At 43.3% G+C, this 20,233-nt stretch overlaps 1 protein-coding gene across 3 annotated transcripts in view; it reads left to right on the top strand.

The window, feature by feature from the left end:
• Nucleotides 1-19,137, top strand: part of LOC308407289 (glutamate receptor U1) — a 25,675-nt gene extending 6,538 nt beyond the window's left edge. For 2 of the 3 annotated variants that reach the window (XM_080898859.1, XM_080898858.1), the window contains exons 4-10: nt 2,203-2,382; nt 7,586-7,809; nt 13,210-13,307; nt 14,349-14,566; nt 14,672-14,891; nt 18,375-18,625; nt 18,701-19,137. In XM_080898859.1, the coding sequence (XP_080754985.1) occupies nt 2,203-2,382; nt 7,586-7,809; nt 13,210-13,307; nt 14,349-14,566; nt 14,672-14,891; nt 18,375-18,625; nt 18,701-18,799 (1,290 nt within the window). In that variant the 3' untranslated portion in view covers nt 18,800-19,137. The remainder of the gene's footprint in view (nt 1-2,202; nt 2,383-7,585; nt 7,810-13,209; nt 13,308-14,348; nt 14,567-14,671; nt 14,892-18,374; nt 18,626-18,700) is intronic. The other variant, XM_080898860.1, reaches the window with a different exon arrangement.
• The last annotated feature ends 1,096 nt before the right edge of the window (nt 19,138-20,233 follow it).

The following is a 20,233-nucleotide window of genomic DNA, read 5'->3' as shown; positions in this document are numbered from 1 at the left end:
CCACAAACAGGCCATAATCGGCACAGATGTTCCTGTATCCTATGCCTGCCTGCTAGCATCTTGCACCCTGTTGTTATGTGCTGGATTGTCTCGGGGACATTTTTACATAGCCTTCACCTTGAGTCTTGCCTAGTGTGATAGACCCCAACCTCTATGGATCTTGTGCTCAAAGCTTGTTCCTGTGCTGCCATGATTAGTGCCTCTTTGCTGTCTTCAGTCTAGCTTTGTCCAGCCACTGGTAGGATTTCTGGATATCAGCCACCTCCGCTATCTTCCGGTGGTACGTACCGTGCAGGGGCCTGTCCTTCCATGATGGTTCCTCGTCTCCCTCCTCTATCTTGGGTTTCTGCTGTCTGAGGTATTCACTGAGCATGCGGTCGCATCCAGATGTATTCATGGATGTTCATTGTCTCATCCTGGACTGTGGTGCTGACACTCACCAGTCCCCGGCATCCTTCATTCCGCTTGGCGTACAGCCTCAGGGTGCTGGACTTGGAGTGAAACTCTCCATGCATGGTAAGGAGCTTCCTGGACTTTATGTCAGTGGCTTCTATCTCCTCCTTTGGCCAGGTTATTATCCCAGCAGGGTACCTGATCAAGGGCAAGGTGCAGGTGTTGATAGCCCGGATCTTGTTCTTACTGTTCAGCAGGCTCCTCATGACTTGCCCAACCTCATCATGGTTCCCATTAGCCTGTGTAATCCCCAGGTACTTGTAGCTGTCTTCTATGTCTACAATGTTACCTTCTGGTAGTTCGATCACCTCAGTTCTGACTACCTTCCCTCTCTTTGATATCATCCAGCTACATTTCTCCAGTCTAAACAGCATTCCTATGTCATTGCTGTATATCCTGGTGACATGGATCAATGTCTCGTTCACTCTTGGCATACAGCTTGATGTCATCCATGTACAGGAGGTGGCTGACAATTGCTTCGTTCCATAGTCAGTATCCGTAGCCAGTATCCGTAGCCAGTCTTGTCAATGATCTGACTGAGGGGGTTAAGGCCTATGCAGAACAGCAGTGGGGACAGGGCATCTCCTTGGTAGATCCCGCACTTGATGGTGACTTGTGCTATGGTCTTGAAGTTGGCCTCTAGAGTGGTTTGCCACATCCATATTTAGTTCCTGATAAAGGCTCTTAGGGTCCTGTTGATCTTGTCTGGGCATTCCACGATCCAGGTGTGGGGCATCAAGTCATATGCCTTCTTGTAATCAATCCAGGTACAGACCAGGTTGGTCAGTCTGGTCTTGCAGTCTCGGCTGACTGCTCGGTCTACCAGTAGCTGGTCTTTTGCTCCTCTGGTATTCTTGCCAATTCCTTTCTGTGCCCCGCTCATGTATTGAGCCATGTGCCTGTTCATCTTAGCCACCAGATGCCTGACGGGAGCTTCCAGCAGGTTATTGGCCAGTAGTTGGATGGGACTGGTCCCTTCTGGGGGTCCTTGGGGATCAGAACTTTCCGGCTTTGTGTTAGCTATTCCGGGTGTCTCCCATCGACTAGCAGCTGGTTCATTTGTGCTCCCAGACGCTTGGATGGTTGTATTGAGAACAGTTGCTTTATTCTCCTGCCTTCAATCTCCCTGGTGTACCTCTTCAAGCGGCTGGCCAAAGCTCTGAGTCATTGCTTGTCAGCTTGTCAGGATGTATCTATTGTTTGGATGGATGCTTTTTTAGTTCTGGTTCCTAAATCTAGTTATTTAAAAACTTTAAATGCACAAAGACCGGTAGGCATCACGTCAATTGTGATAAAATACTTAAAGTCAAAGAAAAGGTTAAGGGTGAAGTTAAGGGAAACTGAGGATGTGCTTGACTCCACAAAGTTCATAAAGGAGTGGAACATGTCAGATTGACCTTCTTGAACCTGACTGTTAAAAACTCAGAGTGAAAAGTTCCTCAAGTATTTCGGTGCAAAAAGTGAGACTGCCTTACACATAGCACTTTTTCCTTTAAACAGTCATTTACATACTACAATTTTAGGATTCAGAACTTAAAACTATGCGACAGACTGGCGACCTGTCCAGGGTGTACCCCGCCTCTCGCCCTATGACAGCTGGGATAGGCTCCAGCACCCCCCGCGACCCTGAAAAAGGATGAGCGGAAGTGAATGGATAGATGGAACTTTACACAAACTTCAAGTTGTAAGAGCATGTTGATTTCCTTTAAATTTAAAGTATGCCTTGCTTGCTGCCTTGTGTTTTGTCAGGATGAACCATATGCCATGAGCAAGGGCTCTGAGCTAGAAGGCTACTGCATTGATCTGATCTCAGAGCTCTCCAAGAAGCTAGGCTTCAAGTACAACTTGCATCTGGTCAAAGACAACCGCTATGGCGCCATGGACTCCAGCGGCAACTGGAATGGCATGATTGGTGAAGTCATCAGAGGGGTGAGTCATAGAGTTATAGAGCACTGAAACAACTCTACCTCAGTGTGTTACAGTATGTGAACACTGTAGTATGTGTCTTTAGTGTAATGTGTTTCGTTGCTCTTGTTAAATTAAGTTTGATACCCTCCTGTTCAACCTCAGACCTTGCTTTGATGAATGTACACTTTAAATTTAATGCCACCAATGTCTGAGCCCTCCTAATATTATGCATTATAGATTATCCGAGCCACAATGCTCTTTGCAATTTTACATTAATTACATTAATTGGCAAGATTACTCTTAAATTGTCAAATTAATTTAATTTATCCCTCATAATGTCCTCCCGATTTCCATACACCTGTGGTCCTCAGGGGTCATAAATGTCCCCACTTCATTTGAGTGTTTTTTAAAATATAAAATATAAGTTGTCAATCAATTCAGTGTTACACCTTAGTTTTACTTAAGACCAATACATCAACACAAAATTTACCATACATTATACATTTTAGGGCCACCAGACCTTGTTTACATAAAGTACACTCTGTTTTTGAGCGAAAATAAAACGAGACAATAAAATATTTAATTGTTTAGATAATTTTGACTATTTGTCTAACTACAGAGTCCTGTATGTTGAACTTCAGTAAGAAAGTTTTTGAAGCATTTGAAGCATTTAAAATTTTTAAATGGCAGCACATGTGACCTCCATTTTTGACCTCCTGTGGTCCACAGAGGTCAAAAATGTCCCCATCTGGTTTGAATGATACTTAATTAATATGAAGTGGATTTTCCCCCACTTTTAATTAAAACTTAATTCAAATATTTTGACACAATTTTTTTTATTCCAATTCAAATTTAAGTCTGATAAAAACCTCATAAAAATGAATTTTTTCTTTGTTTTCGGGTAAAAAAAATTAATTAAATCATCAGTTATTGTGATTGGTATATGACGTATACGTATATATTGGTATATGACGGGTATATGTCAAAGTTAATTTAGAAAGCGGTTCTTAAACTAATTCAAGTTTTTTAATGGCAGCAAATCATCACATCTGTTGTCCTCTGGGCTCAAAGATGACCCCGCTTGCTTTGACTGTTTATAAAGCAATAAGTATAAAATATCATCCATCTCTGTGTTTAAAGGTTTTATTCATCTTTATTCCAACTCATTACCTGACATTTTTCTATATTTTGGCATGGTAGGACACCAGGGCATGGATCTGAGTGAAGGTAAACTTTCATGAGGACAAAGGCGTCTCCATATTTGACACAAGTGCAGGAGGAAGCTCAGGTTTATTCCTCTGCACTGGTCCCATCATGGACAGCTTTCTTTTCTGCAGTTGCAGGCCAAGGGTCATATACAGTAAACAAGTTGTTACTGGTGATTGTTTTCTTTTGGAAACCTTCTGCAATGTTAGGGACAACTCGCGTGTCCTGACTGCAGGATAGACTGTTTGCCATCGTACATGTTCCATGTACAGCTGGACCTGGCATCACATACTTCCCATGTTTTTATCTCATAGTTCCCCGGTTTACTTGGGATGTTCTGTTGGAATGGACAGAGTCCTCTGAAGGGGACTTGCTGCTCATACACAGTCACATCAGTACCAGGATCTTACATCAACAGCAGGAGAAACATCCACTTGTTCCATACACCTCAAATGGGAGCACGTTTGTGTCATGAACAACGATCATCTATTGTGTCTTTATCAAGAAATTATAACCTTTTTGCGCTTCTATGATTAATCTTGTGTCACCTTTAAAACTTCTCTACCAGACTCAGGATGTCATAAACTGGCCGTAGCGACTTTACTAGATGCACGGCAGTAAGAATCAATATGCCCACATATGTCTACAGCTGCATTCGATCCATTTTTCTTCCTCTCTCGTTGTCCCTCCTCTTTTGTCATTGAGTTGGCTGTAGAGCAGGTCATCTGCTAATTGGATGGTTGTTGGTTCAATCTCTGTGTGCTCTAATCTGGAATTCTTACCAAGGTGTCCTTTGGCAAGTTACTGAACCCCAACTTGGTCTCTGATGCATCCAGAGACCAAGCTACTTTTAGTACCATTGATGTTAAGTTAGACTCTTTTTCTCCAATTGATCTTTCTGAGTTAACTTCAATAATTACTTCCTCCAAACCATCAACGTGTCTTTTAAACCCCATTCCGACAAAACTGCTCAAAGAAGTCCTGCCATTAATTAATTCTTCGATCTTAAATATGATCTACCTATCTCTAATAATCGGCCTGGTAGACCTTAGTGCAGCATTCGATACTGTTGACCATAATATCCTATTAGAGCAATTAGAACATGCTTCTAACAGACCAAAATTTTTGAACATTGATGATCATTGCCGGCCGTAACTCACATAGTGTGTCATATATTGCTGTAGGTATTACAGGTACTGCACTGCAGTGGTTTGTATCATATCTATCTAATAGACTCCAATTTGTACATGTAAATGGAGAGTCCTCTTCACACACTGAGGTTAATTATGGAGTTCCACAGGGTTCAGTGCTAGGACCAATTCTGTTTACACTATACATGCTTCCCCTAGGCAGCATCATTAGAAGACATTGCATAAATTTTCACTGCTATGCAGATGACACCCAGCTCTATCTGTTCATGAAGCCAGATAACACACATCAATTAGTTACACTGCAGGAATGTCTTAAAGACATAAAGACCTGGATGGCCGCTAACTTTCTGCTTCTTAATTCAGATAAAACCGAGGTTATTGTACTCGGCCCTGAAAAGCCTAGAAATATGATATCTAACCAGACTCTTACTCTGGATGGCATTACCTTGGCCTCCAGTAACACTGTGAGGAACCTTGGAGTCATTTTTGACCAGGACATGTCCTTCAATGCACATATTAAACAAATATGTAAGACTGCTTTCTTCCATTTGTGCAACATCTCTAAAGTTAGAAATATCTTGTCTCAGAGTGACGCTGAAAAACTAGTTCATGCATTTATTACTTCAAGGCTGGACTACTGTAATTCATTATTATCAGGATGTCCTAAAAACTTGCTGAAAAGCCATCAGCTAATCCAAAATGCTGCAGCAAGAGTAGAAAGAGAGAGCATATTTCTCCTGTTTTGGCTTCCCTTCATTGGCTTCCTGTTAAATCCAGAATTGAATTCAAAATCCTGCTCCTCACATACAAGGTCTTAAATAATCAGGCCCCATCTTATCTTAATGACCTTGTAGTACCATATCACCCTATTAGAGTACTTCGCTCTTGCACTGCAGGCCTACTTGTTGTTCCTAGAGTATTTAAAAGTAGAATGGGAGGGAGAGCCTTCAGTTTTCAGGCCCCTCTTCTGTGGAATCAGCTTCCAGTTTGGATTCGGGAGACAGACACTATCTCTACTTTCAAGATTAGGCTTAAAACTTTCCTTTTTGCTAAAGCATATAGTTAGGGCTGGACCAGGTGACCCTGGATCCTCCCTTAGTTATGCTGCAATAGACATAGGCTGCCGGGGATTCCCATGATGCATTGAGTTTTTCCTTTCCAGTCACGTTTCTCACTCACTATGTGTTAATAGACCTCTATGCATTGAGTCATACCTGTTATTAACCTCAGTCTCTTTTCCACAGCATGTCTTTATCCTGTCTTCCTTCTCTCACCCCAACCGGTCGCAGCAGATGGCCCCACCCCTCCCTGAGCCTGGTTCTGCTGGAGGTTTCTTCCTGTTAAAAGGGAGTTTTTCCTTCCCACTGTCGCCAAAGTGCTTGCTCATAGGGGGTCATATGATTATTGGGTTTTTCTCCGTCTCTATGAAGCGCCTTGAGGCGACTTTTGTTGTGATTTGGCGCTATATAAATAAAATTGAATTGAATCCATTGGCATGTGAACGTTAAAAAGCATAATACAAGCAGAATACACTGTGTATAATGCTTTCAGTACTCGAGCAGAAAAGCAACTGAAGGAGTATGGGACCTGGCATATGTGCTTGGACCGTGGTAGATTGTCTTTCTCTGTGGCACATGAGAGAGTCATGCATCGTCTGTCACTGGGAAGGATAGAAGACCAGATCAATGTTTCCTCACATTTCTGCAAATATTCCTCTGTCTCAGCTGACTCCTCTTTCTTGTTTGATTCTTTGTCTTCATCATAATTGAAATGGAAGATGTGTAGTCCTCTGACACATCTTCTATTTCAGTTTCACATTCTGAAAATTCAAGAAACTTCAAGAAGCCCAGTCACTTTCTTTCCAAGCTCCTCAGACTACCATGTCCTGGATGCCTGAGAACCTACTTGAACATAGTTCAGATTCTTCATCATTTTCCTTCACTTCATAGCCTTCTTCCACTTCTGCAGGTGGGTGATGTGCTTTTTCAGAGAAAGGGTAGCATGTGATCTAAATATTGACAATATTTTCTTTATCTTCTAACCCTGGACCTTCCTGAACATTGATTCTCCCTCCTCATTATACTAGAGGACAATATGTGCTTTGTTCTACTGGTCATTGCTTTGCACAACATGGTAAAAAAAAAAAAAGTATGCTCACAAATCTCTAGTGCAATGGAGGCTTGTGAGCATACTTTCTGTGTATGTATTATTGTAGAGTCTACCTTACAATATGAAGCACCTTGATGTGACTGTTGTTGTGATTTGGCGCTGTATAAATAAAATTGAATTGAATATAGAGCACCTGTCTCCTCATTGTGCTGCCTGTTGTTGTTGTTGTTGTTGTTGTTGTGGTGGTTGTTATGACCATTGCTTGACCCCACAAATCAGTGATCCAAGATCAAAGATGTTTGAAAGCAGTATGGTGTGAAAATATGGCCCTTTGCAACACTTTTCTACTTTGGGGTCATTTTTGTCCACGAGGACCACAGGTGTTATAAAATCCAACAAAAACCCCATAAATAAATCAAATTACTTAAAACTTATTCCAATCATGCATAGCATAGTAATGAATAACGTCTGTTATTTTCAGACCATTTGATGAACAAAAAACACATTTTTGATAGCATAAGCTCTTACCCTATCTGTGTAGCAGTGAGCATAGGGTTATATATATTTCAACATTTGTTATGATGTTTTGTGCTACTTACAAAACAAATGCTGACCATAAATTATTTAAAATTGTTACTCCTTTCTATCTGTACTCCTTTCTATCTGTACTCACATTGTACAGAGTTTTAACTTTTCTTTTCTTTTTTTCATTGATTGTGTCCCTGGTTTTTCATATGTGTTGCTATACCTTGCTTCAGGAGGCTGACCTGGCTGTGGCCCCGCTGACTGTCACTGCCGTCAGAGAGAGGTTTGTGGACATGACCACCCCCTTCATTCAAACTGGCCTCAGCTTCATTTTGCGCGAAGCAACAGACCCTGAAGACAGCACGTTCAGCCTGCTGGCACCCTTCTCCACTGACATGTGGATTGGCATTATCATTGCCTTCCTGCTAACAGGTTTCTGCATATTCCTGGTGGGCAGGTCAGTGCAACAAAACATCCCTAAAACACTAGGGATGTATACATATATGTGTATAAATAAAAATAGAATTAAATAAAATTAAATAAAATAAAAAATATATATATATGTATATGTATATGTATATATGTATAACAAAAACACCCAGCACGCCCCTGCGGGCGGTTTATCCTTCAAGCTCGGGTCCTCTACCAGAGGCCTGGGAGCTTGAGGGTCCTGCGCAGTATCTTAGCTGTTCCCAGGACTGCGCTCTTCTGGACAGAGATCTCCGATGTTGTTCCCAGGATCTGCTGGAGCCACTCGCCTAGCTTGGGAGTCACCGCACCTAGTGCTCCGATTACCACGGGGACCACCGTTACCTTCACCCTCCAAATCCTCTCGAGCTCTTCTCTAAGCCCTTGGTATTTCTCCAGCTTCTCGTGTTCCTTCTTCCTGATATTGCTGTCATTCGGAACCGCTACATTGATCACTACGGCCGTCTTCTTCTGTTTGTCTACCACCACTATGTCCGGTTGGTTAGCCACCACCATTTTGTCCGTCTGTATCTGGAAGTCCCACAGGATCTTAGCTCGGTCATTCTCCACCACCCTTGGGGCATCTCCCATTTTGACCTCGGGACTTCCAGGTTATACTCGGCACAGATGTTCCTGTACACTATGCCGGCCACTTGGTTATGGCGTTCCATGTATGCCCTGCCTGCTAGCATCTTGCACCCTGCTGTTATGTGCTGGATTGTCTCTGGGGCATCTTTACACAGCCTGCACCTTGGGTCTTGCCTGGTGTGATAGACCCCAGCCTCTATGGATCTTGTGCTCAGAGCTTGTTCTTGTGCTGCCACGATTAGTGCCTCTGTGCTGTCTTTCAGTCCAGCTTTGTCCAGCCACTGGTAGGATTTCTGGATATCAGCCACCTCCTCTATCTGCCGGTGGTACATACCGTGCAGGGGCCTGTCCTTCCATGATGGTTCCTCGTCTCCCTCCTCTTTCTTGGGTTTCTGCTGCCTGAGGTATTCACTGAGCACTCGGTCAGTTGGGGCCATCTTCCCAATGTATTCTTGGATGTTCGTTGTCTCATCCTGGACTGTGGTGCTGACACTCACCAGTCCCCGGCCCTCTTCCTTCCTCTTAGCGTACAGCCTCAGGGTGCTGGACTTGGGGTGAAACCCTCCATGCATGCATGGTAAGGAGCTTTCTTGTCTTTATGTCAGTGGCGTTTATCTCCTCCTTTGGCCAGCCTATTACCCCAGCAGGGTACCTGATCACGGGCAGGGCGTACGTGTTGATGGCCCGGATCTTGTTCTTACCATTCAGCTGACTCCTCAGGACTTGCCTGACCCTCTGCAGGTACTTGGTGGTTGCAGCTTTTCTAGCGGCCTCTTCATGCTTCCCATTCGCCTGCGGGATCCCCAGGTACTTGTAACTGTCCTCTATGTCTGCAATGTTGCCTTCTGGTAGTTCAATCCCCTCAGTTCTGACTACCTTCCCTCTCTTTGTTACCATCCGACTACACTTCTCCAGTGTAGACTCACAGCCTTGGCCAGCCGCTTGAGGAGGTACACCAGAGAGATAGAAGGCAGGAGAATAAACCAGCTGTTCTCCACAGAACCAGCAAAGGTGTACTCTCAGTGGCAAGGGAACAATAAGAGAACAGCACCACCAAGGCTGGAGACGGAGCAATACTGGAAGAGCATATGGGAGAAGGACGCAACCCATAACGGCAATGCTCAGTGGCTAGAGGATCTGAGGGCAGACCACAGCGACCTCCCTGAACAGGGTCCAGTAACCATCACAGTGGCAGATATCCAAGAAAGGGTCTCCAGTATGAAGAACTGGACAGCACCAGGGCCCGACATGGTTCACGCCTACTGGCTGAAGAAGCTGACTGCACTCCACGAGCGTCTGGCAGCACAAATGAACCAGCTGCTAGTTAACGAGAGACACCCGGAATGGCTAACTGAAGGCCGGACGGTCCTGATCCCCAAGGACCCCAAGAAGGGACCGGTCCCCTCCAACTACCGACCAATAACCTGCCTCAGTACTACATGGAAGCTCCTGTCAGGCATCATATCAGCTAAGATGAACAGGCACATGGGTCAATACATGAGCGGGACACAGAAAGGAATTGGCAAGAATACCAGAGGCGCAAAACACCAGCTACTGGTAGACAGAACAATCAGCCGAGACTGCAAGACCAGACTGACCAACCTGTGCACTGCCTGGATGATTACAAGAAGGCCTATGACTCAATGCCCCACAGCTGGATACTGGAATGCCTAGAATTGTACAAGATCAATGGGACCCTAAGAGCCTTCATCAGGAACTCAATGGGGATGTGGCATACAACACTAGAGGCCAACTCCAAACCCATAGCACAAGTCACCATCAAGTGTGTGATCTACCAAGGAGATGCTCTGTCCCCACTGCTGTTCTGCATAGGCCTTAACCCCCTCAGTGTGATCATTGACAAGACTGGCTACGGATACCGACTACGGAATGGAGCAGTTGTCAGCCACCTCCTGTACATGGATGACATCAAGCTGTATGCCAAGAGTGAACGAGACATCGATTCACTGATCCACACCACCAGGATATACAGCAATGACATCGGAATGTTGTTCGGACTGGAGAAGTGTAGTCGGATGGTAACAAAGAGAAGGAAGGTCGTCAGAACTGAGGGGATCGAACTATCAGGAGGCAACATTGCAGACATAGAGGACAGTTACAAGTACCTGGGGTTCCCGCAGGCGAATGGGAACCACTGAAGAGGCCGCTAGGAAAGCTGCAACCACCAAGTATCTGCAGAGGGTCAGGCAAGTCCTGAGGAGTCAGCTGAATGGTAAGAACAAGATCCGGGCTATCAACACCTACGCCCTGCCCTTGATCAGGTACCCTGCTGGGGTAATAGGCTGGCCAAAGGAGGAGATAAACGCCACTGACATAAAGACAAGAAAACTCCTTACCATGCATGGAGGGTTTCACCCCAAGTCCAGCATCCTGAGGCTGTACGCTAAGTGGAAGGAAGGAGGTCGGGGACTGGTGAGTGTCAGCACCACAGTCCAGGATGAGACAACAAACATCCACGAATACATTGGGAAGATGGCCCCAACTGACCGAGTGCTGAGTGAATACCTCAGGCAGCAGAAACCCAAGAAAGAGGAGCAAGGCGAGGAACCATCATGGAAGGACAAGCCCCTGCATGGTATGTACCACCGGCAGATAGAGGAGGTGGCTGATATCCAGAAATCCTACCAGTGGCTGGACAAAGCTGGACTGAAAGACAGCACAGAGGCACTAATCAAGGCAGCACAAGAACAAGCTCTGAGCACAAGATCCATAGAGGATGGGGTCTATCACACCAGGCAAGACGCCCCTGAGACAATCCAGCACATAACAGCAGGGTGCAAGATGCTAGCAGGCAAGGCATACATGGAACGCCATAATCAAGTGGCGGGCATAGTGTACAGGAACATCTGTGCCGAGTATAACCTGGAAGTCCCGATGTCAAAATGGGAGATGCCCCCAAGGGTGATGGAGAATGACCGAGCTAAGATCCTGTGGGACTTCCAGATACAGACGGACAAAATGGTGGTGGCTAACCAACCGGGCATAGTGGTGGTAGACAAACAGAAGAAGACGGCCGTAGTGATCGATGTAGCGGTTCTGAATGACAGCAACATCAGTAAGAAGGAACACGAGAAGCTGGAGAAATACCAAGGGCTCAGAGAAGAGCTCGAGAAGATGTGGAGGGTGAAGGTGATGGTGGTCCCAGTGGTAATCGGAGCACTAGGTGCAGTGACTCCCAAGCTAGGCGAGTGGCTCCAGCAGATCCCGGGAACAACAGCTGAGATCTTTGTCCAGAAGAGCGCAGTCCTAGGAACAGCTAAGATACTGCGCAGGACCCTTAAGCTCCCAGGCCTCTGGTAGAGGAGCTTGAAGGAGTGGGGAATTTTTTATTTTTTATATATATATATATATTTTTATCTATATAAAAAAAAAATTCAAGCTCGGGTCCTCTATCAGAGGCCTGGGAGTTTGAGCGTCCTCTTCACCACAACAGACCGGTACAACAGAACCACATCATCCACGAAAAGCAGAGATTCTGAGACCACCCAAGTGAAAGCTTTTCTCCACTTGGCCATAAAGATTATGAACAGAATCTGTGACAGAGGCAGCCCTGGCGGAGCCCATCACCCACTAGGAACGAGTCCAACTTATTGTCGGCTGTGCGGACCAGGCTCTTGTAACGGTTGTATGAGAATCGAATGGCCCGTAGCAATGGGCCAAACACCCCATAATCTCGGAGCACCTCTCACAGGACACTCTGAGGGACACGGTTGAATGCCTTCTCCAAGTCCACAAAACACATGTAGACTGACTTATAATTAAAGGCAACATGGATCAGCCACAACATTACCTTCCTGATAATGTGTAGGTCTTGCTCATGTTGCTCTTTGGGCATAGATACCTTCTGACTCTGCATTGGCACATTAGCTTTAGATCCTGTGGTGGGTTAAAAGGGCATCCTTTGTGGATCAGGCTTCTCTTGATACATCCCACTATGATTGCGAACCCAAATTTAGAAGCTTGACAATGCCCTGGACTCTTTATCATGTTTCTTAGGCCAGCGGTCCCCAACCCCCGGACCTCAGACAAGTACCGGTCCGTGAGTCGTTTGGTACCGGGCCGCAATAGTTGAGGCTCAGGTGTGAAATGTATGATTTTCAGGGTTTTTATCGGTTTTCAGCGTTATTTTGTTATCGTTTTTATCGTTAACTCGGTTTTCCTGGGTCTTTTCACTTGTGTTATGAATAAATCTTCTTTTTTTTCGGTACCGGTACTAGTTTTAATTTGTTGTATTTATCCGCGACACCTTAAAGGCCGGTCCGTGAAAATATTGTCGGGCATAAACCGGTCCATGGCGCAAAAAGGTTGGGGACTGCTGTCTTAGGCCATTCCTGGGCAGTTTTTAATATGGCAGAGTGCTTGGGGGTGCTGGGGAAGGCCACCATTGTCAGGTGTTGCTGTTATCATGATGATGGTTGGTTAAGCAAAAATATGCATGGATGATTACACTCCTATAAGAGAGCTACCACATAGCCAACTCACAAGTACCTGTTTTACAAACCTGAATTTGACAACTATTGTCCCTATGAGGAATTGAACAAAACCAAAAACATCCAGTTACCAGCAAAGCAAACTGTAAAATATGTAAAAAAAAAAAAAAAAAAGTGATCTACATGAATACCAGCAGAACATCCTAGCAGAACATTGCAATGTTGCATTGTAACAGGATCATCCATGTTATTTTGTTCATCTCAATGATTTTGTTGTTGAGGTTGAATGTTGTATATACAATTGAATCTTGAATTATGTTATGAAAGCTTTCATTTGTTTTATCCTGCAGGATCAGTCCCAGTGAATGGGCTGAGCCAGACACAGAAGAACACAGTTTCACTTTGCTGCACAGCTTCTGGTACATTACAGGAGCTCTCACCCTGCAAGGTATTGCAGCAGTCCACTAAATTAAAGCACAGAAATGCACTCTTCTGCTGCTTGCCACTTTCTACATGCCTTAAGACAAATATGTAGTAACATGTTTTACGGTACACGGATCATTTTGTAATACCTATAGAAAGAGATCAAATAAGGAAAATGAAAATGACAAGTTCCACATGCATAACAATTCAATGTAGTATATTGAGACTTGTATCAATGTCTGCATATAGTCAACAACTGAATGTCAAGTAAAATAAAGAAGTTACAATTCGCTAGTATTATGTGTAAACGTGTGATGGCTGTAGTGCAGGAGGTAGACCACTTCATCAGCTAATCAGAAGGTTGGTGGTTTAATTCCTGGCTACTCCAGTCAGAATGCCAAAGTGTCCTTGGGCAGGTTAGATAGAAAAATGTGCTTGTATGAATGAGTGAATGACGCAAGTTGTTTGAAGTGCTTTGGATGCATAAGTTGAGTATAAAAGTGCTCTCTAAAAATCAGTCAATTCAGCATCTACTTTTCATTTTCACAATGAGCTGGGGGTATTTTATTAATAAGAAACTGCAAATAAAGTTTGCATTGAAAAATAAAGCTGTTTTTAAATAAACTGCTTACTAATAACTAACAGGAGTAGTTAGGATTCCCTCTTTTTTTTCCCCTCAAGTTTATTTGACATGTAAAAACTTCACAGTAGCTTTAACACTTCTTTTCTCACTCTTCATGTTGCTCTCAGTAATGATTTGATTGGCTATGTAATGAATAGTGAAGAGTGCAAATGACTAATCTGTGTATATACACTGACTACTGTAAAGACAAAAGGAAAAATCTATGCTTTTTAAAATAACCCTGCTGTAAATATGAGAGAATTGTGCAGAGTGAAACAGCATAAAAATATCAGTAGAAAATATATATTTCAAGTAGCTGAACATCAAGAGTAGGCTCTGTTTGAATAATATAAATACATTATTTTCCGTTGAAACTGCAACTCTGTTTCTTGGTTGATTGTTTGTCACCTGCTGACTGCTTGACCACTTTCTTTGTCCTCTCAGGAGCCGGTCCTCACCCCAAGGCATTGTCTGGACGTGTAGTCAGTGCCATCTGGTGGCTGTTTTCTGTATTGCTGCTTGCCTGCTACCTCTGCAACTTAAAGTCTGCGTTGAACTCCAACAGCAAACACATCTCCATTAAGAGCTTTGCAGACCTGGCTAACCAGGATGTAATCAATTACGGCACAATTGAATCTGGATCTACTATGCTCTTCTTTAAGGCATGATCAGTTACTCCTAGTTAGCATTCATAGTCATTACTGCTGCTACATAACATATGGGAAAGGTTCAATAAACATGATAAATATTTTACTTTACTTTCCTAGAATTCCAACAATCCTGTGTACCGGCGTATCTACCAGCACATGGAGCGTAAAAAAAGCTATGTGTCCAACGCAGAAGAAGGTATACGCCGCACACAGGAAGGAAACTTTGCATTTATTGGTGAAGCAGTGTCCTTGGACTTGGCAGTGGCGCGGTACTGTAAACTGACCCGTTCACCAGAGGTCATCTCTATGCGGTCCTACGCCATAGCAGCACCTCTAGGTGAGTTGCTTGGATCTGTCAGGATGCTGCTTTCTAGCTTTCTTCTTTGGTGGCCCACACATGGGCCAGCACAAGGCCAGTTGCAGACACACTGCTGGCCCTGTGCTGGCCCAGAACAGTTTCAGCTCTGGCCCCAGATGTCAGCTTAATGTGTACCTTAATCAAGCCATGTAATAACAACATGTGCCGGAACATAATAGTGCAAAACTAACATGATGAAACTCTGTTCAGACACTGAATCAACTGATTCTTATATAGCCCTTTTCTAGTCTCCCAGATTACTCAGAGTGCTCTATACAACATGCCACATTGACACACTGGCTGTATCCCAATTCAGGTTCTGCAAGCCTTAAAGTACACAGCCTTAACGGTCCACAAGGGCCGCACACTCAAAGACTGCTAAGGCCGGAAGTGTGAGTTTTGTGAAATGGGACGGTCTAGCTCCTGTCTCGCTGCCCAGGTTGCCTAGCAACTATGATACTAACAGCTGGAAACGTTTCATACAGCATCGTTTGACAGAAATGAAGGAGAAAAGTTTTTCTGTTAGTTCATTTTGTTTATCACATCACTTTGATTTGATAAGTATCTGAGGCTGAGACCACAGGACTGTAAAAACATGATTGTTGGGCTTCATTTCTGTACTGAACAGTCATTTTAAGATTAGCTAGTTAATAACAATTAGCTAATGTTGTTCATGAGACTAAAGTCATCTTACTTTGGTAATGTAAATGTAATATGGCCAATATCAAAGTTATTATTATATTAACCATTATTAGTTATTACAGCAGTGAACTTGAACTCTGTGTCAAATACTGAGCTTCAGTAAAGATTCAAGTTGCAGTTATTTATATTTCCTATCACCTTAAATCTTCACTCAAAGACAAGCATCTTTGACAGTGTGTATATAGATATATTAAATATAATAGGCAAATGCTGTTATTTTATTAAGATGGCATTACTAAATTTGGCTCAATGCTTACATATATGTGTAAAAAGAAAATGTACGAGCTGTGATAACTGTTTCTGATAGAATGAAGAGTAGACTGATATATTGAATATTCCTTTATTGGGTGAGAAAATCATACCATGTCATAGCTTCTTTAAGTCATACAGAATAGATATCAGAGCCTTAAAAAGGCTGACTTCTGCTAAATGGGTCAAACTGGGCAGAAAGTATACCGAAAGTATATATCATATCATCTTTATAGAATATGATGTAACACTATAGACCAACTTACCTCAGAGAATATATAAAGCATATAAACGATTATGATGCAACAAACACAGCAGTACTAATCCAAAATACTCAAAGCTTCATAGAACTGAAACAAACATTTATTTTAGGTCCATTCTGCTGCTGATACATACTTTAGGTTTCTGAATATTAAACTTGTTGCTGCCTTTCATAGTGTGTAACTTGAAGGCCCTGAGTACTTTCTCCCACACTGAAAACACTGGAATGATAAAATTATTTGAACATTACCTAATAAGACTGATTCAGGACAGACAATTAGTTATTTTAAACTTTTCTAGCAGTCCTTCACAAACAGGGAACAGTCTGTCTATTCTCTCCATCTGTCAGCTGCTGCTGGCTCTTCCTCCTCCTCTTCCTCACACACTGCTGAGTTTGTCCTGGTGGATCATCAGGGGTGCAAAGCCTCACAGATGATGTGCAGCAGTGGGTCCCTCAGTCTGTCCTCACTCTGGACACTTGCAGTTGTCACACATGGAAATCAAATGTGTGATAAGCTGCAGGATTCAAACACAAGTGTAACTTATAAACACATGTTCATACTTTTATTACACAATCAGAGAGAAAGACAAAGAGAGAGAGTGCAGGACAGATAGACAGGTGACAGTCTCAGGTGTATACACTGCTACAAAACAGCACAAGAGAAGGAGGATTTAGTGTTTGTGTTATTACGAAACAAGAAGAGTTCCCAGATGGTACAGTGGACACATGTGTGATTCCTGTGATTAAGGCATCTTTCTTTCAGCTTAACGAGTGAACCGTCAGCTCGTTCAAACAAACATTAAAGTCCATTTGGCTCGACACCACCAAACAGAGGCAGCAATATAACATAGCTAAAATTAACAGTGCAGTGAATCCTGCTTGTGCCGTGATATTCAGGATTGCAAACCGAGCAGCATCACTGACTTTCAGCTTGTGTTTGTGGATATATGACTGACTTTAATTATCCATAAAATCATCACAATCTCTGTAAGATTGCATAGTGCAATATTTGGCTTGGTGATATTGTATCAATACAGGGACACCAAAAGTTCATATTTTATGAAATACATTAAAATACTCTGGGAATACTACAAACAAGAGAGTTCATATCACTACTTCCCTCCTTAGACAATCTTAGCAGAGCAGATTCACATTAAATTGACTGAACTGACAAAACATTGGACACACTTAGCGTTACAAAGCTACCTCCTAGTTCAGACGGAGCTACTGGTTCAGTCACACAAGTAAAAATAGGACAGCAACCTACTTGCATCTGTCTTATGGCAACATTTATGGCAGGTTTTATTGTCAGTGTGTATGCTTGAAAGTTTCACTTTGTTTTCACTTTGAAACAAAACCCCCAAAAAACAAAATGAGACAATTTTATCTGATTGAATAAAATCAGTATTGACAAAGAGGTGGCTGAGGTAGATCAGGTCATCTGCTAATCAGAAGGTTGGTGGTTTGATTCCTGGCTGCTCAGGTCTGCAGGCCAAATATCCTCAGGTAAGATCAATGTGAATGTGTGGATTCTTAGAAAGCACTTATACAAGCACTTTTTCTATGCTTGAGTCCATTAGCATTTACAGAGTTTAACCCTCTCGGTCATAGATATACCTTTAAAATTTATAGGTATTTTTTAATTTTGACATAGTGTATTACCCTAAAATCACACAAAAATGAAAGAAAAAGATAGATTTCTTACTATGAAAACCACAAACATGTTTAACAAATCAGTTTTCCCTTCAGCCATTAAATGGACAGGATTTTGTAATTCATACCATAATTGCATTGTTACCTGACACAGTGCTCTGGTAACTGTTGAGACACGTTTACTTACATACATATATATCCACATGTACAATGCAGCTCGATTTGGCACCAGTGTTTCTGCCGTGATCAGCTTTCCAGCTGCCTCCACGCTCCTCTCCCGTCCCTGGCGTCACTAAAAAAGGGAAAAAAGTTCATCCGCCTGATTACCTCGAGTCCGCTGTACCACCTATCCCCTGCAGCAGAGACAAAGACTGGGCAATGGCATTTTTTAAATAACTATTTACAAAACAATCAGGTGTCACAATAAGACAATTATTTGTGCCACTCCAAAAAGTAGTTCCTGTCATAAGTAGAAAAACTAAACTGTAAAGGTGGTGAGTTGTGCCACTGTGGAAAATGGTAAACACTTATGGTAATGGGGTGAGACATTCAGAAACCTCTTTCTTCACTCAAATCGCATGTTTATTTCCTGCTAGGATCCCCGCTGGTGAAGAATCTAACTGTTGCCATCCTCCAGCTCAGTGAGTCTGGTGAGCTAACATACCTGCGTGAGAAGTGGTGGGCCAGCAGCTGTGTTGGCACTGGTGGAGCCCACATCTCCGAGGCCCTGCAACCCTATGACTTACGGGGCCTGTTCCTCCTCCTGGGACTGGGTCTGGGCATCGGGCTCCTGCTAGCCCTGCTGGAGCTCTTATCAAGGGCCCACAACCAAGCTAAGGATGGCAAGGTAGGAAAGAATATCACAATGTAATCATGGCATGGAATGTTTTTATCCTGTAACATTTCTTCTGTTCTTTGGCAGAAATCCTGCTGCTTGGTGTTGACATCAGAGCTGAACCGGAGGTTTGGCAGTGGAGGGGAGAGCACAGAGCACGACACCTCAGACAAAAGCAAAGCCTAAAGAAGAAGCACCACGTTGTCATTCGATAAGATAGTGTTAGAGAAGTGAACAAGCTGAGAGCTTTCTGTATTTCCGTAGTAACAGTCGCATATTGTGTTGTATTTCAGTGGGTTTTATACTTTGGTGCCCAGTTTGAACAACTACCAGCAGCAGTATATCAAGCACCAAACCCACAGGTATATTTCAGACTTAATATTATAATCAGTCTGTCTTGTTAGCTGTTTAGCGTTGTTTTATTATCACATATTTACATCTCACTTCTAACACCTGAAGTTCTTCTGTCACAGTTGTAACCTGGTCTTACTATTTGCTTGTATATTCCAAATAAATACTCCAATATCCTGCCTGCTCTGTTTTTCAGTGTATACAACTTTATTGTTCATTGTAGAGAGGAGTTTCATTTATTAGAGCAAACATTAACACCACCTAGGGCCTGTACTAACAACCAAGTTCAACATACCCAGGACATCCAGCCTTTCCTCATCTTCATCCAGCACATGAGAGGCAATACTGAAAGAAAATGATACAAACAGATCACCATGATAAGGCTTGGGAAGCTAGAAGGGGAAAAAGTCTGAGCATTTTATTTTTTCTGTTGGCTGGCACCACAAATAAAACCCTGGGACGCCATCACACCACTAGTACAAACACAAAAACATCAAGTTGCAAAAACAGAGAGAGAGGAGGAGAGAAACCCCCACAGACCCCGACACCTGACCCAGAGGCAGAAGTCACTGGCAGAGGCCTTAGAGTACAGCAGATGACATCCAAGACGATAAGAGTGGTGAAAGTGATATTTTGTCTTTCACTTTAGTTCATATAAGTACAATGGCTCATTTGTTACTGTAGCTAACTCAAAAAGTAAAATTTTAGACTTCTTTGTAACCTTGACTGCCAGAGGATGATATGTGGTCATAGTTGCTCCAAGACTGTAAGATCAGCAACTACTAAAGTAAATTAAATAATAAAATACTAATAGATTGTAGTGTGAAATAATCATCACCTGGAATGGTTTCCAACAGTCTTGAAGGAGTTCCCAGAGATGATGAGCACTTGTTGGTCCTTTTGCCTTCACTCTGCGCGCTCCATCTCATCCCAAACCATCTCCACTGGGTTTACGTCAGGTGACTGTGGAGGCCAGGCCATCTGGTGCAGCACTCCATCCCTCTCCTTCTTGGTCAGAAAGCCCTGACACAACCTGGAGGTGTGTTTGGGGTCATTGTTGGAAAATCAATCATGGGATGGCATGTCGCTGAAGGATGCTGCGGTAGCCATGCTGGTTTCATTGTGCCTTCAGTTTGGAATAAATCCCCAACAGTCTCACCAGCAACCCCCCCCCCCCCCCCCCCCCCCCCCCCCACACACACACACACCATCTCCTCCGTGCTTCACAGTGGGAACCATGCATGTAGAGACCATCAGTTCACCTTTGTG

Source organism: Rhamphochromis sp. 'chilingali' (assembly GCF_963969265.1).
Source record: "Rhamphochromis sp. 'chilingali' genome assembly, chromosome: 12".
In the NCBI taxonomy this organism is placed as follows: domain Eukaryota; kingdom Metazoa; phylum Chordata; class Actinopteri; order Cichliformes; family Cichlidae; genus Rhamphochromis; species Rhamphochromis sp. 'chilingali'.
Note: the sequence above shows the minus strand (reverse complement) of the source record. Positions and strands in the feature narration are given on the sequence as shown.